The sequence below is a fragment of the Saccopteryx bilineata genome, chromosome 2, assembly GCF_036850765.1.
Source record: "Saccopteryx bilineata isolate mSacBil1 chromosome 2, mSacBil1_pri_phased_curated, whole genome shotgun sequence".
NCBI lineage: Eukaryota > Metazoa > Chordata > Mammalia > Chiroptera > Emballonuridae > Saccopteryx > Saccopteryx bilineata.
In genome coordinates, this window is record NC_089491.1 from 23,346,743 (window position 1) to 23,369,484 (window position 22,742).

At 38.0% G+C, this 22,742-nt stretch overlaps 1 protein-coding gene across 1 annotated transcript in view; it reads left to right on the forward strand.

Annotated features, from left to right (window-relative positions):
* Window positions 1-16,250, forward strand: part of SHOC1 (shortage in chiasmata 1) — a 64,431-nt gene extending 48,181 nt beyond the window's left edge. Inside the window, 7 exon segments of the mRNA XM_066254671.1 lie at window positions 283-394; window positions 3,342-3,463; window positions 5,124-5,217; window positions 8,271-8,402; window positions 10,303-10,452; window positions 11,297-12,266; window positions 16,150-16,250. Of these exon segments, the coding sequence (XP_066110768.1) occupies window positions 283-394; window positions 3,342-3,463; window positions 5,124-5,217; window positions 8,271-8,402; window positions 10,303-10,452; window positions 11,297-12,266; window positions 16,150-16,250 (1,681 nt within the window).
* Window positions 16,251-22,742: the final 6,492 nt, after the last annotated feature.

A 22,742-nucleotide genomic window follows, 5' to 3' on the forward strand; every position in this document is an offset into this window, starting at 1 on the left:
TAAAGAGAAGAATAAATTGGTCAATATATTTGTAATAGTATTATGTGCAAGTAATACTTAGCAAAGTACCTAAGGCAACAAACACGTAGTCAACTAATTTATCAAATATACTGAATAAATCATAATTTCACCCCTCATATTTATAAAGGAGAATAAGTTGATGTATAAAAAAAAAAAAGCACAGTAGTTCAAATAACTTAATATGCTGAAGGACAGTACAGATTTTCCTAAAGAATTTTCTTAGCCATTTTGTTATGTCCCCCCAAATATTGTATTTTGCAGCTATAATATCACACTAGTGGAGAGGTGCTGCAGCGAGTCCCTGAAAGACTTCGGTGGTACGGAGGGTTATGTTGTAATGACAGTTGATGAACACACCGCCATCATTTTGCAGGTAAAACTATATAGTAAAAGAATAGAAATCAAATAAATTAAATATATTTATTATTAGCTTTCCTATGGAGAGCTCAACCATAATCTATAGTGACCTCTTCCCAAACTGCAAGTGGGCAGCAGGTGCCGAAATCATCTCCATGGAAAGTGCCTTTACCAAGCTTCTTAGATGCCTTCCAGTGTCTAACATACTGTAAGACAAAGCAGACATGGAATCTTTAATATTGTATACTGACCTGTTTGAAAACACATTTATAGTGTTGAAAACTTTAAAACTAAATCCTAGCCACTACAAAGGGGGGTAGTATGTTAATCCGTGATTGGTAATATGGGATTTCCCGTAAGGTACGTAGAGACTGCCTGTAAATAAGCTGGTTTTTAAAAGAGAGAAATTCTCTTCAAAAATCCAAATTGGTTATAATTTAAGATGTATAAATTCTTGACTAAATCTCCCTGATGTTTGCTTGATTGGAGTACAAATTACAAAGAAATTATTTTAATAGGGTGGAGTGGGAAGCAGAAATCAGTTTGACAGTAGGGAGTATTAATTAATGACAAATATTATAAACAAATATTAACAATGTAAGAATTACATGGTGGAAACACAAAACTCTGTTAGAGGGATTCTTAAGAGATATTGTATCTTGTATATTTAAGGTTCTTAAAAAAATAATTCTTTGGGGGGGAATTTTTTTTTTTTGACAGAGACAGAGAGAGAGAGAGGGACAGATAGGGACAGACAGACAGGAAGGGGGAGAAGGATGAGAAGCATTCATTCTTTGTTGCGGCACCTTAGTTGTTCATTGATTGTTTTCTCATATGTGCCTTGACCGGGGTCCTATAGCAGAGCAAGTGACCCCTTGCTCCAGCCAGCAACCTTGGGCTCAAGCCAGCCACCTTGGGCTTCAAGCCAACAACCTTTGGGTTTAAGCCAGTGACCATGGGACATGTCTATGATCCCATGCTCAAGCCAACCACCCTGCACTCAAGCCAGTGAGCCCACGCTTAAGCTGGCGACCTTGGGGTTTCGAACCTGGGTTCTTTGCATCCCAGTCCAACGCTCTATCCACTGTGCCACCACCTGGTCAGGCTGGGGGGTGGTGGAAATATCGTCTGGGGAAACTGTTTTAATCCATAGTTATGTAAGTTACTGTTCGAGTAAGCCACTTTCTGAATTATTGACTCTATTGAAAATTGTGTTAAAGGAAAAGGAGAATTCTAGACCATTAGATAGAGATTAATTGCTGCTTTCTCAACTTCCTTAAGTAAGCATTTGGAACAAATTATCTAGTTTACACATATTTTTCATTGCCTTTAGGAATAGCCAGATCCCTGTCTATAAGGGACTTGACCCAAACAGGGCACTCTAGCTGCTTCCTTCATCTCTAGGACTTGGGGAGATATGTGAGACTTTCTGGCTGAAACCATCCCTAGCTGTTTTACATCATCTGTAGCTTCCCCCCTACTACTTCCAGTACAATTTTAATTTTTTCATAAAACAGAAACCCATGCTCATGCTTCTCAAGTTGTAATTTATATCAGGTCTACCGGAAAGTTCTGTCCGTTTCTATCACAACAAGTTTCAACACGTAAGCACTTTTATTTGGCGCATGTGTGCCTCTCTATTTTTATCACTTAATGTATACATACTGACGTAGCAAATTAACTGAAACAAAATTGATTCACGTTAGTCTTATGTGTGAAGCCATAGTGTACCCATGGCTACTGATAAAGTTCATTTACACCACTGTATTTGATATGGATTTCAACAAGGAAGAAATGCTACAGAAGCATGTAGAAATTTATTGAAAGTGTTTGGTGAAGGTACAGTTTCTGATAGGACATGCAGAAGATGGTTCGAAAAATTCAAAACAGGTGATTTTGACCTTTCTGATAAGCCACATTCTGGGCGACCATCTTTGATCGATGACGATGTTGTTAAGACCATGTTGGAGCAAGATCCTTTTCTGACAACATCGGAGATTGCAGAAAGGCTTAATTCAGCTCAGCAAACCATTTCGGACCATATTTGGAAGACAGGATTGGTGTGGAAATATTCAAGATGGGTGCCACATGAATTAAGTCAGAAGAATTTGGATGATCGAGTCGTCATATGCACATCTCTGCTTGCTTGGAACAAAATTGAGCCCTTCTTGAACCGGATGATAACTGGGGATGAAAAGTGGATTACCTACGAGAACATCATAAGGAAAAGGGCATATTGTGAACCCGGAAAACCTAGCCCTTCCACCTCTAAACCAAATTTGACTCTGAATAAGAGAATGTTGTGTATATGGTGGGATATTCGAGGACCAATACATTATGAGCTTTTAAAACCCAACGAAAAGCTCAATTTGGAGAAGTATTGTCAGAAACTGGATAATTTAAAGACAGCAGTCCAAGAAAAGAGGCCAGCGATGTTCAATAGGAAAAACATCATACTGCGTCATGATAATGCCAGGCCACATGCTGCTTTGGGGACTCGTCAAAAAATTGCAGAACTAGGCTGGGAAATTCTGTTGCATCCACCATATTCCCCGGATTTAGCACTCTTTGACTATCACTTGTTTTTGTCCTTACAAAATTTTTTGAAGGGCAAAAAATTCAAAAATGAAGAAGATATCAAACAAGCACTGCTTCAATTTTCGCATCAAAAGATAAAACATTTTTCAAAAATGGGATATGCAAATTGCCCTCACGCTGGCAAGAAATCATTAATAATAATGGCAATTATATTACTTAATAAAGTTTATTGACGGTAAGAAAAATTTGTATTTTGTTTTATTCCAAAAACGGACAGTACTTTCTGGTAGACCGTATAATTATATATATATATATATATATATATATATATATATATATATATCTTATTTATATAATTTATATATAGTTCTTTCATAACAACTGTTAACTTAGGGGAACTTTTTATTTTATTCACTTTCTGGTAGGACCTAGAAGAATTGAATTGTGAAAAGGCATCAGACAACATCATTATGAGACTGATGGCATTATCATTCCAGTACAGCTATTGTTGGATAATTTTATATGCCAAGAAAACATTAAATTCAGAGTAAGTAAGCATTTCTTCATCTAAAGTTACATTTGTATTTTTTTAAGTTATTCAATCCTCTTCTGTGAATAGAAGTAGCTATGCAGATATTTGACTTGCTCTTCTATTGATAGTTTGCTTTACGTCAGAGATTCTCAAGATGGAGTCACACTCATAGGAAAACAAATCGAGATTTTGGAACTATATTTCTTTTTTTTTATTATTATTTTTATTTTTTCATTTTTTCTGAAGCTGGAAAGAGGGAGAGACAGTCAGACAGACTCCCACATGCGCCCGACCGGGATCCACCCGGCACGCCCACCATGGGGCGATGCTCTGCCCACCAGGGGGCGATGCTCTGCCCATCCTGGGCGTCGCCATGTTGCGACCAGAGCCACTCTAGCGCCTGAGGCAGAGGCCACAGAGCCATCCCCAGTGCCCGGGCCATCTTTGCTCCAATGGAGCCTTGGCTGCGGGAGGGGAAGAGAGAGACAGAGAGGAAAGCACGGCGGAGGGGTGGAGAAGCAAATGGGCGCTTTTCCTGTGTGCCCTGGCCGGGAATCGAACCCGGGTCCTCCGCACGCTAGGCCGACGCTCTACCGCTGAGCCAACCAGCCAGGGCTGGAACTATATTTCCCTTGGACATTCTGTACAGATTATCATCTCCTCCTCCTCTACCTCACAAAGAATTGTGGCTTTTTTTATTTGCTGTAAAATGGAAATCTTATGACATAGTACTTTTTAAAAGTTTTATTGAGTTTAGAGACAGAGGAAGGGGGGGAGAGAGAGAGAGAGAGAGAGAGAAAGAGAATCATCAATATGTTCTGGTATGTGCTCTGACTGGGGATTGAACCCTCAACCTTGGCATATTGAGACAATGCCCTAACCAACTGAGCTATTCAGCCAGGGTTTTTATTACCCTTTAATTCTAGACTTGTCTGTTAAAAGATAAGACAGTCTTGCCTGACCAGGTGGTGGCACAGTGGATAGAGCATTGGATTGGGATGCGGAGGACCTGGGTTCGAGACCCCGAGGTCGCCAGCTTGAGCGCAGGCTCATCTGGTGTGAGCAAAAGCTCACCAGCTTGGACCCAAGGTCACTGGCTTGAGCAAAGTGTTACTTAGTCTGCTGACAGTCAAGGCACATATGGGAAAGCAATCAATGAACAACTAAGGTGTTGCAACAAAAAACTGACGATTGATGCTTCTCATCTCTCTTCCTTCCTGTCTGTCTGTCCCTATCTATCCCTCTCTCTGACTCTCTCTGTCCCTGTAAAAAAAAAAAAAAAAAAAAAAAAAGACAAGACATTCTTTAATCATGTCTCTCTAAAATGTTATTAAATACACCAATTAACTTGTATCTTACTATACTTTCATTAATGTGCAGAACTGGAGAATTACAAAAAAACTCATGCTAAGACACTGACCAATAAGGGAATGAATTAATTTCTCCCCTTCCTACCCCCACCCCAGCATCCCCTGGATTTAACAGTATTATTTAAAAATGGAGGTAGAAATTGTTTTTAAAAAAAGTGCTGAGAAGACAAAAAACAGGAGTCTACCACACTAGTATTATCTTAGGTTATTCTAATAACATTATGAAATGTAGAAAACAAAATGAATTTTTAGTAAGTATAATCAGATGTCAAATGAGTGGAAATATAGTAGTATAATCTTTTTAGGTACTATCTTACAGAAGAGACACTTCATCACCTAGCACTGACTTATGCAGCGCTAGTTTCATTTGGGCTAAAATCGGAAGAACTGGATGTAAAGGTATTCTTTTCCTATGTTTGTTCATAAGTATTGCCCATAAACCAAAATTATACCCAAACTCACATGCCCAGTGAGGACATTAAATAGGGAAACCAAAACTGCTTAAAAGCCAAATAAAGAACAGTTTTCAAATTAATGAATATTCTTTCCACCTAAACTATTCTAAAAACCTTCAGTCTAATAAATTTAAAATCATATTTTATCTCTTAACTACTACTCAGATTTTTTTTTCAAACATAGCAGGATATAAAGAAAAAAATATATCCTTTGAACAAAAATGTTCACTTATGAAAGACATACTAAGTTTTTATTTTATGTAAAATGGAAATCTTATGACATATGAATAATGATTGGATAATTTGAACTAGTTTCCTTCCGTAGCTTTTTTTTTCAATGTCCTTGCTCTGAAATTTAGACATTCCTCCAAATTTGGGGCTCAGTACTCTTCAGTTGTCACTTCATAGTCATCCTTGATAAACTCAACCATTCCCACAAATTGAACTTTTATTTCTGAGTATAATCCTTAAAAATTGTCCTCACTTTTTGTTAAGGCCTGCACCTATATTCTAGCATTCTACTGGAAAGCTCCACACGAGTATCCCACAGGTACCTCAGACTCTGTGTGCATGAAATACAACCTCTCATCCTTCCCCAAATTTAGTTCAGGGCATTAGGATTCTTTTTTTTTTAATCTTATTTTTATTAATTTTAATGCAGTGACATTGATAAATCAGGGTACATATGTTCCAAGAAAACATCTCCAGATTATTTTGACCTTTGATTATGCTGCATACCCCTCACTCAAAGTCAAATCGTCCTCCGTCACCTTCTATCTGGTTTTCTTTGTGCCCCTACCCTCCCTCTACTCCCTCCCTCTCCTTCCTTGCCCCTTCCCCACCCCTCCACCCCACGCCCTGTTACCATCACATTCTTGTCCATGTCTCTAAGTCTCATTTTTATGTCCCATCTATGCATTGGTTCATATAGTTCTTAGTTTTTTTCTGATTTACTTATTTCACTCCGTATAATGTTATCAAGGTCCATCCATGTTACTGTAAATGATCCGATGTCATCAGCCTCTGTGGAAAACAGTATGGAGATTCCTCAAAAAATTGAAAATCGAACTGCCTTTTGACCCAGCTATCCCACTTTTAGGAATATACCCCAAGGACACCATAGAATGGTTCCAGAAGGAGAAATGTACCCCCATGTTTATAGCAGCATTGTTCACAATAGCGAAGATCTGGAATCAGCCCAAGTGTCTGTCAGAGGACGAGTGGATTAAAAAGCTTTGATACATATATACTATGGAATACTACTCAGCCATAAGAAAAGGATTCTAATATAATCAGTGGCTACATCCTCCTTCTAACTCTGCCGTGACTTCTCTAGAATGTCTCTTCTTTATACTCCCACTGCTATTTCCCTAAATTTAGGCCTTTAGCACTTTCACTTAGAGCTTCCTAACTAATCTCATTTCTACTTTTTTCCCACTGAAGTGTGTTATATATATTGACACCAATTACATTTTTGTATTATGCCTGTGAATATCCACTCCCAAGATAGTAAGCTTCTGGAAGAATGAGAACATGCTTATTTATTTTTTATTCTTGGCACCCAGCAGAGTACAAGTAGGTGCAGTGCAAGGGCCAAGTACATACCAGGCACTTGAGAAATAGTTGTTGTTGAGTTGCATTTTCTTGCTCAAAAGACCTTCCATAGCTTCCTATTTGATTCAAGATAGAGGTCAAGCTTAGCTGAACTCAAATACCACAGTTTGGACCTAGTGATCCTTCCGTTAACATTGTTCTACTCACCATTTCTTGAATAAGCCCCCATGCAATCACCTCTCAGCCACTGCACAAAAATGTTATTCTGGCCTGTTTGCCCCTGGGAATACTATTCCCCAAACCTTCTTGCCAGCCTTCGTAGTGTTGTCCTTTTCTGCTCATGTCAAACACTACTTCCTTTAGGACATTTGCCCCAAATACATCCTTCTTTAGAATACATATAATCCCCAGGTATGTACTAATAGTTATATTTTAAATTCTTATGAAAGAAAAAAACTGTCATAATTATTTTGAGAGATTTGTATAGTCCTTGCTTCTTAAATTTCTGCTTCAGGACAGGATATTTATATTTCTAAGATACAACTGTTTAGGGTAGTATTTCTCTGTCCACATTAAATTGTTAACCCATGAACTATATTTCCTTCAACCGAAACTAAAAGAAGACGAAGATAAAGATAGAAATGAAAGAGGAAGAGAAAGACTGGCATTTCAGAAGCGAGAAGGGCAAAGAAGAAAACACAAGTGACAGGAAGCAGGGGGACTTTAGAAATTCTTTTTTAGAGTTTAGTTTAATACACACATTTTTGGCAGGGGTATCTTATTACTAAATAAGCTAAGATTGGAGGAGAAATTCCCAAAATGCTGGGGAAGGCTACTCTAAAACAAAACTATATTTTATGTCTTTTTGGATAGATCTTCAAATTCATCTGCAAATATCTTTTATTTTTAACTTTGTTTTTGAAAAGTCTTACACTATGTTTTTAAACTTTGTATTTTAGTTGAGAACTATTAAGTGAACCTAGAAAAAGAAGAAAAATTATTATTACTAGTGATATTCAAATTGCTTTTTCTTCTCATATAGATGAAATATAGTGTCAAATGTATTTAAAAGATTTTATTAATAAATGTCAGTGAAAGTGAAGAGAAACAGTTTAGTTCTAAAAAGTGGAAACTATAAGAATACCATAGTTGAAGGAAAGACAGTTACTTATCCTCACAAATAAAATGTCCTGGATTTCACATAGACATTTTAATAAATTATACTAACTCTGCAGTGACTTCTCTTTCCCTAAATTTAGGCCTTTAGCACTTTCACTTAGAGCGTCCTAACTAATCTCATTTCTACTTATATACCTATAATAGTGCTCAATGATTAGAATCTGCTGTTTTTTATTTTTCTTCTAATTATAAACAATTATGAATGATAGTTTGCTTCCTAATATTTTCTATAGTCTAACATTAAGTACATATATATTTTTTTAGCTCATACTTTCCCCAGGAGTGGAAGAGACTGGATTGATAATTCGACAAATTGCTGACCACAATTTAATGACCTCGAAGAGAGATCCTCATGAATGGTTGGATAAATCCTGGCTTGAAGTTTCACCATCTAAGGTTTATTTTCTAAATAAGGAAATTAGATATTTGCAAAGCAAATATAAATACATGTATTTGAATTCTCTTTCTGGTAGCACATTTTCGTCCTCTAACTTTTACATGAGCATCTATGCCAATAACCATAATGAACATTTACTCAGATCATTTTCCAGAGTCATTTCTATTTTTAATTTCACAGAACTGTATTAATGGGATCTTTTATAATGAACTTTCTAATCTAAGTTATTATAGGGTGAACTAATGATTTCAATGCCTGATATTTTAAAAAACATTGCTATTTTTCAAATTCCTAAATTTAGACATTTTAGAGCAGTAAATTTATTAAGAGAATAGCAAAATTTTATCATTCCATGATTTGTCAGTAATTCAACTATATAATTGAAATTCAAAGTAGAATTGTGAAATACTTATAAGATTAAATAATTAATTTTTAGAAATTCCTTTTGTTTGAGCATATCTATTTCCAAGATCTGCCTGACCAGGCGGTGGCGCAGTGGGTAGAGTGTCAGACTGGGATGCGGAGAACCCAGGTTTGAGACCCCCAAGGTCGCCAGTTTGAGCACAGGTTCATCTGGTTTAAGCAAAGCTCACCAGCTTGGACCCAAGATCACTGGCTCGAGCAAGGGGTTACTCGGTCTGCTGTAGCCCCACGGTCAAGGCACATATGAGAAAGCAATCAATGAACAACTAAAGTGCCGCAATGAAAAACTGATGCTTCTCATCTCCCTTCCTGTCTGTCTGTCCCTCTCTCTGACTCTGTCTCTGTAAAAAATAAAAATTAAAAAAGAATTCTAAAATCTCATATCAATTTAGTGTTTCTATTATTGTTAAAAAAAATAAGCAAATCATGAGGCCATCAAGGAAAGAATGACAGGGCTCTTTATGTACTAACAGGAAATAATCTCCAAGATAGAGTGTTAAGTGAAAAATGAAAGTCTCAGGACAGAGCATGCAGTATGCTGCCATTTGTGTATAACAAGGGAAGATTAATATTTATATGTATCTGTTTATAAATGAATATATACATCTGGAAGGATACCAAGTAATGATAACATTTCTTATCTCCAGAGAGAATGGGGGTTATGGACTGAGAATGAGACTCTTCACCTTTCAGTACCTTTAGAATTTTGAACCATGTGACATTTTACCTATTAAAAAAACTAAAATTCCAAAACAAATAAATAAAATATTCATATATATTAAATCACAGACCTTTTACATGGTTAAACAGAACACAGTACTACCAGCAAGTAGGGGTATAATTAACTATGACATGTGTATACGTGTGAAATTTCTACCAAGGTATGTCCAAACTGCTCACATGTCTGTCATTTCATAAACAAAGAGGGTGCAAAAAGCCAATGTAATCCAGGAAAAAAGGGAATATGCAATAGTAGAGATGATTGCTATATTTCTAGACATTTATGAGATCTCCCTGAAAATATACATTTTACACTATCAAATTCAGTTCTAGTTGATAGAGTTCTTCCTGTATACTCTTTACAACGAGGCATTCTGAGATTATAACATCTCTGAAATATCATAAACTTGGTTCATCCTAATCAAACAGTGATGGTATATTATCTATTAAGAAATCTTGAGGTCCTAAACTAAGTCCCTGAAAATATTTCTCTTTAGAAAATGTAACATTAGCTAAAACAATTGTCATGTGAAGATGATCTGTAACAAATCTTTTTGGATAAGTGATTAGAACGGTTAAACTTTCAGATCCTATTCTGAGAGTGTACAAATCTTTACTGCCAAAGAAGTTTCTGTCCCAGAAACTCAAATTGAGTGTAAGTGCAATGATGAAAGTTTTAATATGATAGAATAAGTAGAATAAAATGAGTCACTTTCAAAAAACCACTGGCTGATTTTTTCTTAAACTCGTTTCTAGGAAGAAATGTACTTACTTGACTTTCCATGTATTAATCCATTGGTGGCTCAGCTCATGTTAAAAAAAGGACCTTCACTACACTGGATATTATTAGCAACTCTCTGTCAACTTCGGGAACTCTTACCTGAAATTCCAGAAAAAGTGTTAAAGGTTAGTTGTTTGAGATCTATATTCTTATATAGGTTTATTTCCTTTCCACTTGGGCATTTATTTTTTTTACCATATGAAAATGAAATTATCCAAGTATAATTGTTTCGGACTTCACATAGCAAAGAATTAATTTACTTGAACTAAATTTTATACAGAGTTCTCATTGGCTGGGAATCATATTATACATTTCAAAGTTTATATAGATAATTCAGTATTTATCACACTTTAAATAATTTTGAAATGTTATTGTACCCCAAATATTTAATTAAACACTCTATTCATATGAGCTTACATTATCTCTTGCAAATAATCCTGACACCCTTCATTCTAATAGTAATGAGAACTTGCTCTGGCCATTGGCACGGTAGATGGAGCATTGTCCTGGATCGCTGGCTCCATCCTGAGGGCACCAGCTTGACGCCCACCCAGGTGCCCTGGTCAGGGCAGGTATGAGAAGCAATCAGTAGGTGGAACAACGAGTTGATGCTTCTCTCTCCCCTACCCTCTCTCTCCAAAAATAAAAAGAAAAGAAAAATAAGAAAGAGAAAGAGAAATTTAGCCTTATTGGTAAAATTTGAAAATTTTTATTGAGGAAATAGTATTCAAGTATAACTTGTGTAACTAAAAATTATTTTATAACTGATTAGAAAATAGATGCAAATTACAGTAAGTTTTTCTTTTAATGGAACCTAGTTATGTTGTTATTACATGGGTCGATATAATACCTATGAATGAACTTTATTTATATTTAGCCTGCTTTCCATATATATAAGCATTATTATTTATATTTGACTGGTGTTCATATTATATTTGTATGTATTAATTAATTTTTAACTATTTTTAGCATTTTTGTGACATCACTTCCTTTTTCAAGATTAATTCTTCTTCCATAACAAAATCACCTCAAATTTCATCACCTCAGAAAAATAGGAATCAGACTAGTACCTTCCCTTCTCAGAGTTCAGCTTCTCACTTTTCAGACGATGTCATTCAAGAACATGACTATTACCAGTATTCAGACTTAGGAGAGACAGTACAGGAAGACACAAACACCACTTCAAATGATAACTTTTCCTTTATGGGACTAAAAGAAAGAGAAATACCATGCACTTTACCACCTGCGACTTCTTACAGTCAGACCAGCTATTGGAAAGACTCCAGTTGTAACCCTAACATAGTGCAGAATAATTCTTTTCTGATTAATATGGAATCAATGAACTCAGCTGGGAGCTCCTTTTTAAGCCAGAATGATTCACAGACAGATGTCTTTTCTTTGGGTCTAACACAAATGAATTGTGAAGCCAGAATATCACCAATCAACACTCAGAAGAGAGTTGCCCTTGAGTTTATAAATGATCAGAAAAAGGAAACTCATGAAGCAAAAAGACTTATAAATAAAGACGTATCTGTCCCTATCTTTTCATTAGAAGGCTCTCAATCTCCTACATATTGGAACTTTAAGAAAAATGTGTGGGAAAAACAGAATCACTCATTCAACTTCCAGTATGGTGCGGAACAGACTACATGTGACAAGAGGTACTATCAGAAAGAGAATTTGTTCACTAATCAGCAAAGAGGTCTGCCGGATGAGTTAGAAGGCTTTCTATGCAGAAGTTCCAATGCTGGGACTAACGAGACTTTCTGGAAAGAATTACCATCTGTCCACAGTTTGGATTTATATTGTGCTTCTGATTCTAATGTAAATCAAAAAGAATTCAAGAGTCTTTATTTCACCCAGAGAGGTGGAACATGTTTAGGACAGAAAAGGCATGCTGAGTCTTCGTCTAACTCAGGAGACAGAAAATCATTAACAGGTAACACTGTTCAAGAGTTGATAAACTATTCTCAAATGTAATTTAAAATGACATAACCATCTCCAAATTTTTAAAAATTGTTATTTATTTATTCATTTAGTGACTGAGACAGAGAGTCAGAGAGAGGGACAGACAGGAAGGGAGAGAGATGAGAAGCATCAGTTCTTCGTTGCGGCACCTTAGTTGTTCATTGATTGCTTTCTCATATGTGCCTTGACCCGGTAGACTGAGTGAGCCAGCGACCTTAGACTCAAGCTGGTGAGCCTTGCTCAAACCAGATGAGCCCGCGCTCAAGCTGGCAACCTTGGGGTCTCGAACCTGGGTCCTCCGCATCCCAGTCCGACGCTCTATCCACTGTGCCACTACCCGGTCAGTCAAAAAATTGTTTTAATTACTACACTTAAAGAATCTTCGGCCCTGGCTGGTTGGTTCAGTGGTCGAGCGTCAGCCTGGCCTGTGGATGTCCCAGGTTCAATTCCTGATCAGAGCATACGTGACAAGCAACCATCTGCTTCTCTACCTCACCCTCTTCCCCCTCTCTTTCTCTCTCTTCCCCTTCTCCAATCATGGCTAGATTGGTTTAAGTGCATCAGTCCCTGGGTGCAGAGGATGGCTCCTGGAGCCTCCGCCTCATGTGCTAAAAATAGGTTGGTTGGGAGCACAGCCCCAGGTGGACAGAGCATCGGCCCCACGTGGCGGTTGCCAGGCGGATTCCGGTTGGGGTGCAGGCCAGAGTCTGTCTCTCTGTCTCCTCTCCTCTCTCTTAAGAAAAATAAAGACACTTCAATAACTTTTGGTTCAAAGAGAAAATCAAAATTCTAATTATAACTGTCTAAGAAAACAAATGCAAAGAAAATATGTCAAATTCTTATAGCTTAAGATGAATTAAGCATTCAGCTTCAGAAGTGAAAAATACAGACAAATTATATAAAGCAGACTAAAAATTACAAAAATTAAACAGAGAAATCAGTGAATTAGAAAACTACCTTGCCAGGCAGGGATATTTAATGGGCTAAAAATTATTAAGAGTTTATTATATATGCCAGATAATGTTCTAGGCTCCTTATATGGAGTATTTAATTCTGACAAACCTATTAAGAGATACCTACTATGAGCTCCATTGTGCAGTTGATGTTTCTGAACATTTAATCATAGCAACTTTAAAGGACAATTTTATTTTCTCATTTCTGGTAATTATACCTTTCCTTTCTGTGTTATTTCTTATTGCATTGGCCTGAACATCTAGAACAAAATATTAAGTTCTAATAGTCATACAAGGGGACCTTGCCATGACGGGGCAAAGGAGAAAGAGGGAAACTTAAACTTCAAAGCTCCTCTTTCGCACGGACCCTTGGTGAAGCCTGAGAGGGACCCACAAAGTCTTGTGTTCTTTGTTCTATTAAAAGAGGACCTCCCATTGTATCAGCCCCAGGAAATAACAAAAAATGGATTTGATCCCTGTTAATAGTTACTTGTTTTTTTCCTGATTTTAATGAGAAGTATTCTAGCCCTAGTTTTTTAAGCACTATTGGGGAAAATGAAAGATGCTTTTTCCATTGACCTATTAATGTCAAGGATTATATTCACAAGTTTAATAATATTACATCATTTTTGCCATTTTTGGAGTAAACCTAGTTAGCTTTTGAAGAGTAATTTTTAAAAATATGCTGTTGAACATGGTTGCTAATATGATTTTTATGTCTACATACATAATGAAATAAATCTATTGTTATTTGTGCTTTTTCACATTTTGACATGAAGGTTATTCTAGCTTCATAAATGACCTAGATGAAAATTCCATTTTTTCCCTCTCAGAAACAAATAAAGCATGCAAATTACTGTATGTTCATGAATATTGGGTCCCAGTACAGGATAATCTTCCCATTTTTTCAATTAGATTTAAAACATTGCAGAAGATGTTTTAAAATGAATTTTAATATTTAAGTTTTAGGGATATAGATAGAATAGTTAAATATCTACCCACATTTTATTTCATTAATTTAGATATAAATATATTTTAAAATATATATTTTAAATCATATATAAGTAATGTTGGTTAGAAATATTGAAAAATATTTTTTGCAGATTTTTTTTTTCAGAGACACAGAGAGAGTCAGAGAGAGGGATAGATAGGGACAGACAGAAACGGAGAGAGATGAGAAGCATCAATCATTAGTTTTTCAATGCAACACCTGAGTTGTTCATTGATTGCTTCCTCATATGTGCCTTGACCGCGGGTCTTCAGCAGACCAAGTAACCCCTTGCTTGAGCCAGCGACCTTGGGTCCAAGCTGGTGAGCCTGCGCAAACCAGATGAGCCCACGCTCAAGCTGGTGACCTCGGGGTCTTGAACCTGGATCCTTGGCATCCCAGCCCGACACTCTATCCACTGCGCCACCACCTGGTCAGGCTGAAAAATATTTTTTTAGGGCCCTGGCCAGTTGGTTCAGTGGTAGAACGTCGGCCCAGCATGTAGAAGTCCTTGGTTCAATTCCCAGTCAGGGCACACAGGAGAAGCGGTCATCTGCTTCTCCACCTCTCTCCTTCCCCCTTCTATCTCTCTTCCCCTCCTACAGCCATGGCTTGAATGGTTCGAGTGAGTTGGCCCCAGACACTGAGGATGGCTCTGTGGCCTTACTTCAGGTGCTAAAATAGCTTGGTTGTTGAGCAATGGAGCAGCAGCCCCAGATAGGCGGAGCATCGCAGGGTAGGGGCTTGCTGGGTAGATCTCGGTTGAGGCACACGCAGGAGTCTTGTCTCACTGCTTCCCTGCCTCTCATTTTGTAGAAAAATATATATATTTAAATATATAAAATTTTCACCTTCCAATTACTTCCCTAAAAATAATTTCATTCAAACACTTCACTTAATTCTTTGATGTAGTAGTATCTTCATTATCTCTATGACAACTTTTGAATTTTTTTACTGAGGTTTTGCATAGCATGTTATTACCTCAAAATATGTCATTTAAAACATAACATGTTTTCAATTCAAATTGACACAGCTCTAGAAAATTTATTCAAAGCCATTGACATAACCTCAAGTTCATTTCCATTTGCCTTATAGATATATATTTGTGATATCTATGATAAAGTGATCTACCACACTGTTTTTTAAATTTGCTTATAATAGCACCCAACTCTTGCAATTATGAGATTACCATATTTTTTTGCTCCATAAGACACACCTGACAATAAGACACACATAGAGTTTTAAGGAGGAAAATAAGAAAAAAAATATTCTTAACCAAATGGTGTGTTAAAATATTTAATAAAATACCATATTTTTCATTCCATAAGACACACAGGCATTTCCCCCTCCACTTTTGGGGGAAGAAAGTGCACCTTATGGAGCAAAAAAATATGGTATTTCTCCAGAAATAACTGCTAAAATGGTTTAAAATGTTTAACTTTTTTTTTTTACTGATTTAATCACTTGACTTCTTTAAGTATTCACCTCTAGGATATTTCAGGCTAATGTATGTTATACATAGTATAGTCATGTAAGGTGAGTCCAGGCATCATCACCACTTGTCATATAACAGAGTTCAAGGTAAATTCTACAAAATTACAGATATGGGTTAAGGAACAGACGTACTGAGGGAAAACCTAAAAGCCAGAGTTTTAAATCGAGGGAGATTTAATTATTTGTGCAAGGCATAAGCATATAAAAATGTTTTTATAACACTAATTTGTGCTGGGTCATTTATAGGTGCATTTATACTAAAAATGTCTTTTTTAATAGTTATTATTTTGTCCCAGTTTGAAAGTTTTAAAACTTTGTAGATAGATGATGAAGAGACAGGAACCATTTGAATATCTGGAAAGAATAGCTACACTTTATTATTATCAGAAATAAAATGGTTTCCCTCTTTCTTTTACCAGATTTCATGTGCTCACAACGACCACAATCTAAAAAACGGCGTCTAGTGTATGAAAGAGTTCCTGGTAGAGTTGATGGACAAACTCGTCTGAGGTTTTTTTGAAGAAGAATAGTACTACATGCCACATTCCATTGTTTTCGTTGTTAACCCAATAGTGAAATCATAAAGAAGCTGCAGTTCTTAGATGGTCTCGGTTTTCTATATTAAATTTTCAAAATATATATTCTGCCTTAAAGTTTGCATCTGTGCAAGTTCAATATCCTAATTAGCATAATAATTGTCTTAAAATCCAAATATCTCTAGATTCACCTAAACACTCCAAGTCTTTTATTTTTTTTTATTTTAAAAAAATAGAAAAGTTCACGCTGTCTTTTGAAGGGCCCACTGACTCCATCTTTCCCCCAGCAAGACTTTTAAATGAGCCTCCATCTTAGTTTGACCCTTTGGGTCAAGAAGTGATCACCACAGTCAGTCAACGCTCCACCACTATGAAAGTTACAACAAAAGTAAAGTTAGAGAACTTCCAATTTAAAATACCTTTGCTCTGGCCAGATAGCTCAGTTGGTTAGAGCAGCGTCCAGAAATGCAAAGGTTGCCGGTTCAATCCCCAGTCAGGGCACATACAGGAACACATTGAAGTTCTTCTCCCTCTTTCTCTCTCTAAAATCAACAAAATAAACATTAAAAAAAAATTTTTTTTTCTTTTTTTTTTTGTATTTTTCTGAAGCTGGAAACGGGGAGAGACAGTCAGACAGACTCCCGCATGCGCCCCACCGGGATCCACCCGGCACGCCCACCAGGGGGCGATGCTCTGCCCCTCCGGGGGCGTCGCTCTGCCGCAACCAGAGCCACTCTAGCGCCTGGGGCAGAGGCCAAGGAGCCATCCCCAGCGCCCGGGCCATCTTTGCTCCAATGGAGCCTTGGCTGCTGGAGAGGAAGAGAGAGACAGAGAGGAAGGGGGGGGGGTGGAGAAGCAAATGGGCGCTTCTCCTGTGTGCCCTGGCCGGGAATCGAACCCGGGTCCCCAGCACGCCAGGCCGACGCTCTACCGCTGAGCCAACCGGCCAGGGCCTAAAAAAATTTTTAATAAAAATATAAAGTATCTTAATAAACAGAATTTTAAAACAAATCACTAAAAGTTTTGCAACATAATAGAAAAAGGGTTTACACTCATAATATACAAAGAATTCCTACAAATTGATAGGAAAAAGATGACCTAATAGAATGAGCAAAATACATGAAACAGATATTTCACAGAAGAAACAAAAATAGCCAATAAACATTTGAAACATTATTAGGCAAATGCAAATTAAAATAATAAGTTACTGCCTTTTTGCCTATCAGATTGGCACAAGTATTGAAAATTAAAAATGTCCAATATTCAGACATTACCTTAATTGACTTCTTTCCAGCATTTGATACTGTCAATCACATCCACCTTTATAAAACAGGCTCAACTTGACTTTACACACCTGTCTGCTTGTCTCTTTCTACTCTCCTCTTTATACAACACTTCTATTTATAGGATGTTTGTTTTTGCTTGGGTATGTAGGGAGTGGAGACTTTAAAGAGAAACTATTTCTGGAAATCTAATTGAATTTCTGTTCTACTTTCTTAAAGTTTTGGATTGCTCCTAATGTAATGCTAAGGCTCCCCGGCTTGCAGATTTCCTATATACCATCTTTTTTTTTCCTTCTTTTTCCAAATGAGAGGAGGGGAGATAGAGAGACACAGACTCCCGCATGTTCCCCGACTGGGATCCAACCGGTGACCCCCATCTGAGACTGATGCTCTGCACATCTGGAGCCATACTTGCAGCTGAGCTATTTTTAGCACCTGAGGTGGACCTTGCAGGAGCCATCCTCAGTGCCCAGGGCTGATGCATTCGAACCAATCAAGCTATGGCTGCAGGAGCAGAAGAGGGAGAGAGAAAGAGAGAAAGAAAGAGAGAGAGAGAGAGAGAGAGAGGAGGGCTGTGCTCTGACCGGAAATCAAACCTGGGACATCCACACGCTGGGCCAACCAGACAGGGCCTCTTTACCCCATCTTTAATCAGCTTCCACAGGGTAGGAGTTTCTTCACAGGCTTTCGACTGGCGCAAGTCCTTAGGCAAAGCTATCATCAACACCTGCCTCCCTGCTGCGTCCGAATGAAGTGGAAGCACCTGAGTCCCCAGCTGCATTTCCCAGAGAAGCTTGCTGAGGAAGTAAGTGAGCTCAGCTCCAGCAGAACATTCCCAGGGAGCAATTGTTCACATGACAGGTGGAGCTGGTCCATAGGAGAAGCCTCAGGGTGTGGACTGGCCTTTGTTAGGGGGTCAAAAGTGTCGGTTCAGGGCCTGGCTGGTTGGCTCAGCGGTAGAGAGTCAGCCTGGCGTGCGGGGGACCCGGGTTCGATTCCCGGCCAGGGCACACAGGAGAAGCGCCCATCTGCTTCTCCACCCCTCCCCCTCTCCCTCTCCTTCCTCTCTGTCTCTCTCTTCCCCTCCCGCAGCCAAGGCTCCATTAGAGCAAAGATGGCCTGGGCGCTGGGGATGGCTCCTTGGCCTCTGCCCCAGGCGCTAGAGTGGCTCTGATCTCGGCAGAGCGACCCCCCGGAAGGGGCAGAGCATCGCCCCCTGGTGGGCAGAGCTTCACCCCTGGTGGGCGTGCCGGGTGGATCCCCGTCGGGCGTATGCGGGAGTCTGTCTGACTGTCTCTCCCCGTTTCCAGCTTCAGAAAAATACGAAAAAAGAAAAAAAAAAGTGTCGGTTCAGCATCCAAGAACCTCTCCCAAATACCGTATTACATGGAATTGTTTGAAACAGTCCCAACTTCCCATGGCTCTTGCAATAGAAACTTCATTCTTTCTCTAAGAACATTTCATTTCTCTGTGAGGTTTTTCATATTCTAAGAGCAGTTACTTGCATTTAGATTCATTGCTGGTGATAGTGATGCTGACCTTTGAGGTCTTGCGAGAGGCCTTACTCCAAGTTTCCGGGCGCAGGTCAAACTGAGCCAACCAGACAGGACCTCTTTATCCCATCACCGGAACATCACCTGTCTCTTCCAAGTGCAGATGGACAGAAGATACTGCTTCCCTTCCCCAGAGACTCAGCCTAGAACTGGGAGTCAACACCTGGGTGGCCTACCCCTTGCCTCGCATCGTAGGAGCCAGACACTGCCTAAGTGATGGGGGTGGGGAGTGCAAACTGGAACAATCCAAAATGAGGGCTGAAAAAATGCATGTTTTTCTGTCTTTTGCTTTTCTAGTTGGCTATTATTTTTATGATACAACAGTTACTCATTCAATACTTCATTTAAATCCCTTATTTATTTAAATTTAATTTTATATAGGCAAATAAATCCTTTTTGATTTCTGGGTTTCCTGCCTTGCTCAGGAAGACCTCTTTTACCCTAAAGTTGTAGAATTATTATCCTAATTTCTCTTCTGATGCTTTTTTATTATCTTTTTTTAGCCCACACACATTTTTTTTACGTAATGTTAACACAGGCCTGATTTTATTTTCTCCCAACTAGCCAATAATAGCAGCAAATGTATTAAATAAACCATACTTCCCCACTGAATAGAAAAGTCAAATCTATTTCTGAACAATTATGATCCATTCATCTATTGTCTATTCCTACACCATAATGTTATTATTTTAGGTTTTTTTTTTATTTTCTAATTAAAAAATCATATTGTTCTCATTCAGCAGTTTTATAGTAGGTTTTAATAACTAGTAAGACAAGCATCGTTCTCCCTTGTTTTATAAGCACACACACACAACACACACATACACAGGTTTTTTAAACTCTTCTTGGACAGTTGGTTTTTCCATATGAAATTATAGGTATTTGTTTTTAAAGATTTTATTTATTGATGTTTACAGAGAGATGAAAGAGAGGGGGTGGGGAGTGAGAAGTATCAACTCATAATTGCTTCACTTTGGTTGTTCATTGGTTACTTGTTGTAAGTGCTGTGACTGGGAAAGCCCAAGGTTTTGAACTGGTGCCCTCAGCGTCCCAGGTTGACGCTTTATCCACTGCGCCACCACAGGCCAGGCTGAATTTTTAGATATTTTAACCAGCACTCCTCAAAAGAAATAAAGTAGGAATGCTACTAAATTTAAATGAAATTTAGATTTAGTAAGATTATGTAGACCCTGTTCTGTAAATATCAATAAAACCTTTTCTTTATGGCTTGCAACTTTTGTTAAATTAATTATCAAGTATTTTTATCATTTGTCATTAAAATGGAAATGGGATATATTTTCCATTTTCATTTTTAACTAGCTATTGCCAATATAGAAAAATGCTTGTTTAAGCCCTGGCCAACCGGCTTAAGTAGAGTGTTGGCCTGGGGTTTGGAAGTCCCAGGTTCGATTCCCGGTCAGGGCACACAGGAGAGTGCCCATCTGCTTCTCTACCCTTCCCCCTCTCTTCTCTATCTCTCTCTTCCCCTCCCGCAGCCAAGGCTTCATTGGAGCAAAGATGGCCCGAGCACTGAGGATGGCTCCATGGCCTCCACCTCAATTGCTAGAATGGCTCTGGTTGCAACGCAGCAATGCCCCAGATGGGCCGAGCATCGCCCCCTAGTGGGCTTGCTGGGTGGACCCTGGTCGGACACATGTGAGAATTTGTCTCTCTGCCTCCCTGCTTCTCTCTTCAGAACCCCCCCCCCCCAAAAAAAAAACAACTGCTTGCTTTTTTATGTATATTTTGTATCTATAAAGCCTCCCAAATTCTATTACAAATTTAAGTATTTCTTTAACTAGATTCTGATGAGTTTTCAAGGTGTACAATTATATAATCCATAAATACAAATATTACTTTTAAGACATTTACTCCATTTTATTTTTTCATCTTACTACATTAATAACTCCAGTGCTGAATAGTGGTGATAAAAGTTGTTCTTGTTTTGTGCCTAATATGCCGAAATGGTTCCCCTTTTTACTATGTAGCATAAAATTTGCTGTTGGTTTTGACAAACTGTCTTTATCATCTTTAATTTCGTTCTACTTCTATATCACTAATTGACTTTGTTTTTGAGAACAGCTATTGAGTTTTATCAAATGACTTGTTGACACAGATTCTCTTCTTTAAACCACTCATGAAATGAATTACATTGATACATTTCCTTGTATTGAACTAGCTTTGTCAGATTGTATTTTCTCTTGATGTACCACTAAATTTGATTTGCTTATATTTAGGACATTACATCTGTATTTCTGAGCTATCTGTAACATTCTTATTATTGTCTTACCAATATTTTGCCAAAGGAAAAAGTGGAATAAAGACAAGTTTTGTTTTGTCTTTTTTATAATACAAAAAAACTGTCCATAATTAATATATAAACCTGGATGAGCTCGGAGATAAGTGGAACCTCCATCACAACCTATGCTATGAACCTGTCACCTCCAAAAGTTTCCCCTGCCCTCTTATGTATTCTTTTTTGTGGTAAGAAGAGTTAACATTAAGTCTATCTTCTTAGCAAATTTCCAAGTCTCCGATACAGTATTGTTAAGTATAGGCCCTGGGCTGTCCAGCAGACCTCTAAGACTTAGTCATCTTACAAGCCAAAATCTGTTTCAAAAATGCTGCTTGTTAAGAGGAAGAATGGAACATGTTTCCGTGCTAACAGAAAAGATCCAGTGGAGAAGGTGAAGATAAAGGAGAGGAAGGATGATTGACAGGATGATGTTTCAGAGGGGGGTCGGATCCACAGAACAAATGCACAGGTTAGAAAGCAGTTCCTGAATTACGGGTGATAAAAGGAATTCAGATTGCTTAGGTTTGGAGTGTAGTGGCCAGAAGTTAAGGGAGTTCCCATCTAATGGCTTCTATTTTCTCTATTGTAACATTTCTTATGCTCAAAAATATTTTCATTTATGGTTTATATACTGTTATTTCAGGAGCAAATGTCAGTATAGAGGGTCCTTGGGTTACAACAGTTCTGATATACATTTCGAGTTTATGACGCTCACTCTCATAAAAACTTTAAAAAATTTAGATGTGAGCCTGGCCAGTCATGGTGCAGTGGATAAAGCATCGACCTGGAATGCTAAGGTTACTGGTTCGAAACCCTGGCTGGCCTGGTCAAAGCACATATGGGAGTTGATGCTTCCTGTTCTTCCCCTGCTTCTCTCTAAAATGAATAAAATCTTTAAAAGAAAGAAAATTTGAGATGTATTTTGGCTTATGTCATTAGCATTGTACTTACAGACTACGTGGATGAACTAGTTTGGTTGTGCGCGGTAGAAGAATACGCAGTAACGCAGCATGCGTGAGGGGGTTGGTGTCCCCAGTATGCTTACCTATGCCATTTTGAACTGTTAAAAGTGCAGGTGTTCCATCTGTGTTGCTTTGTTTGGTGACTTTTAGGCCCTTATCATGGCTCTTATATTTATGTCCTTTTCCTTTTTCTGTGGCTTAGTTGTATTTTTATGTTTTAGATTGTGATTTTACAACTGTGTTAGGATAGGTAAGTTACTTAGGCTAGGGTGTGTTTCGACTTACACTAAAATTAGAGTTACGTCACTGTTGTAGTATGGTACTGTGTCGTATCCTGAGAACTCCATAACTGAGACATTTCTGTATGTTATACATGTATTTT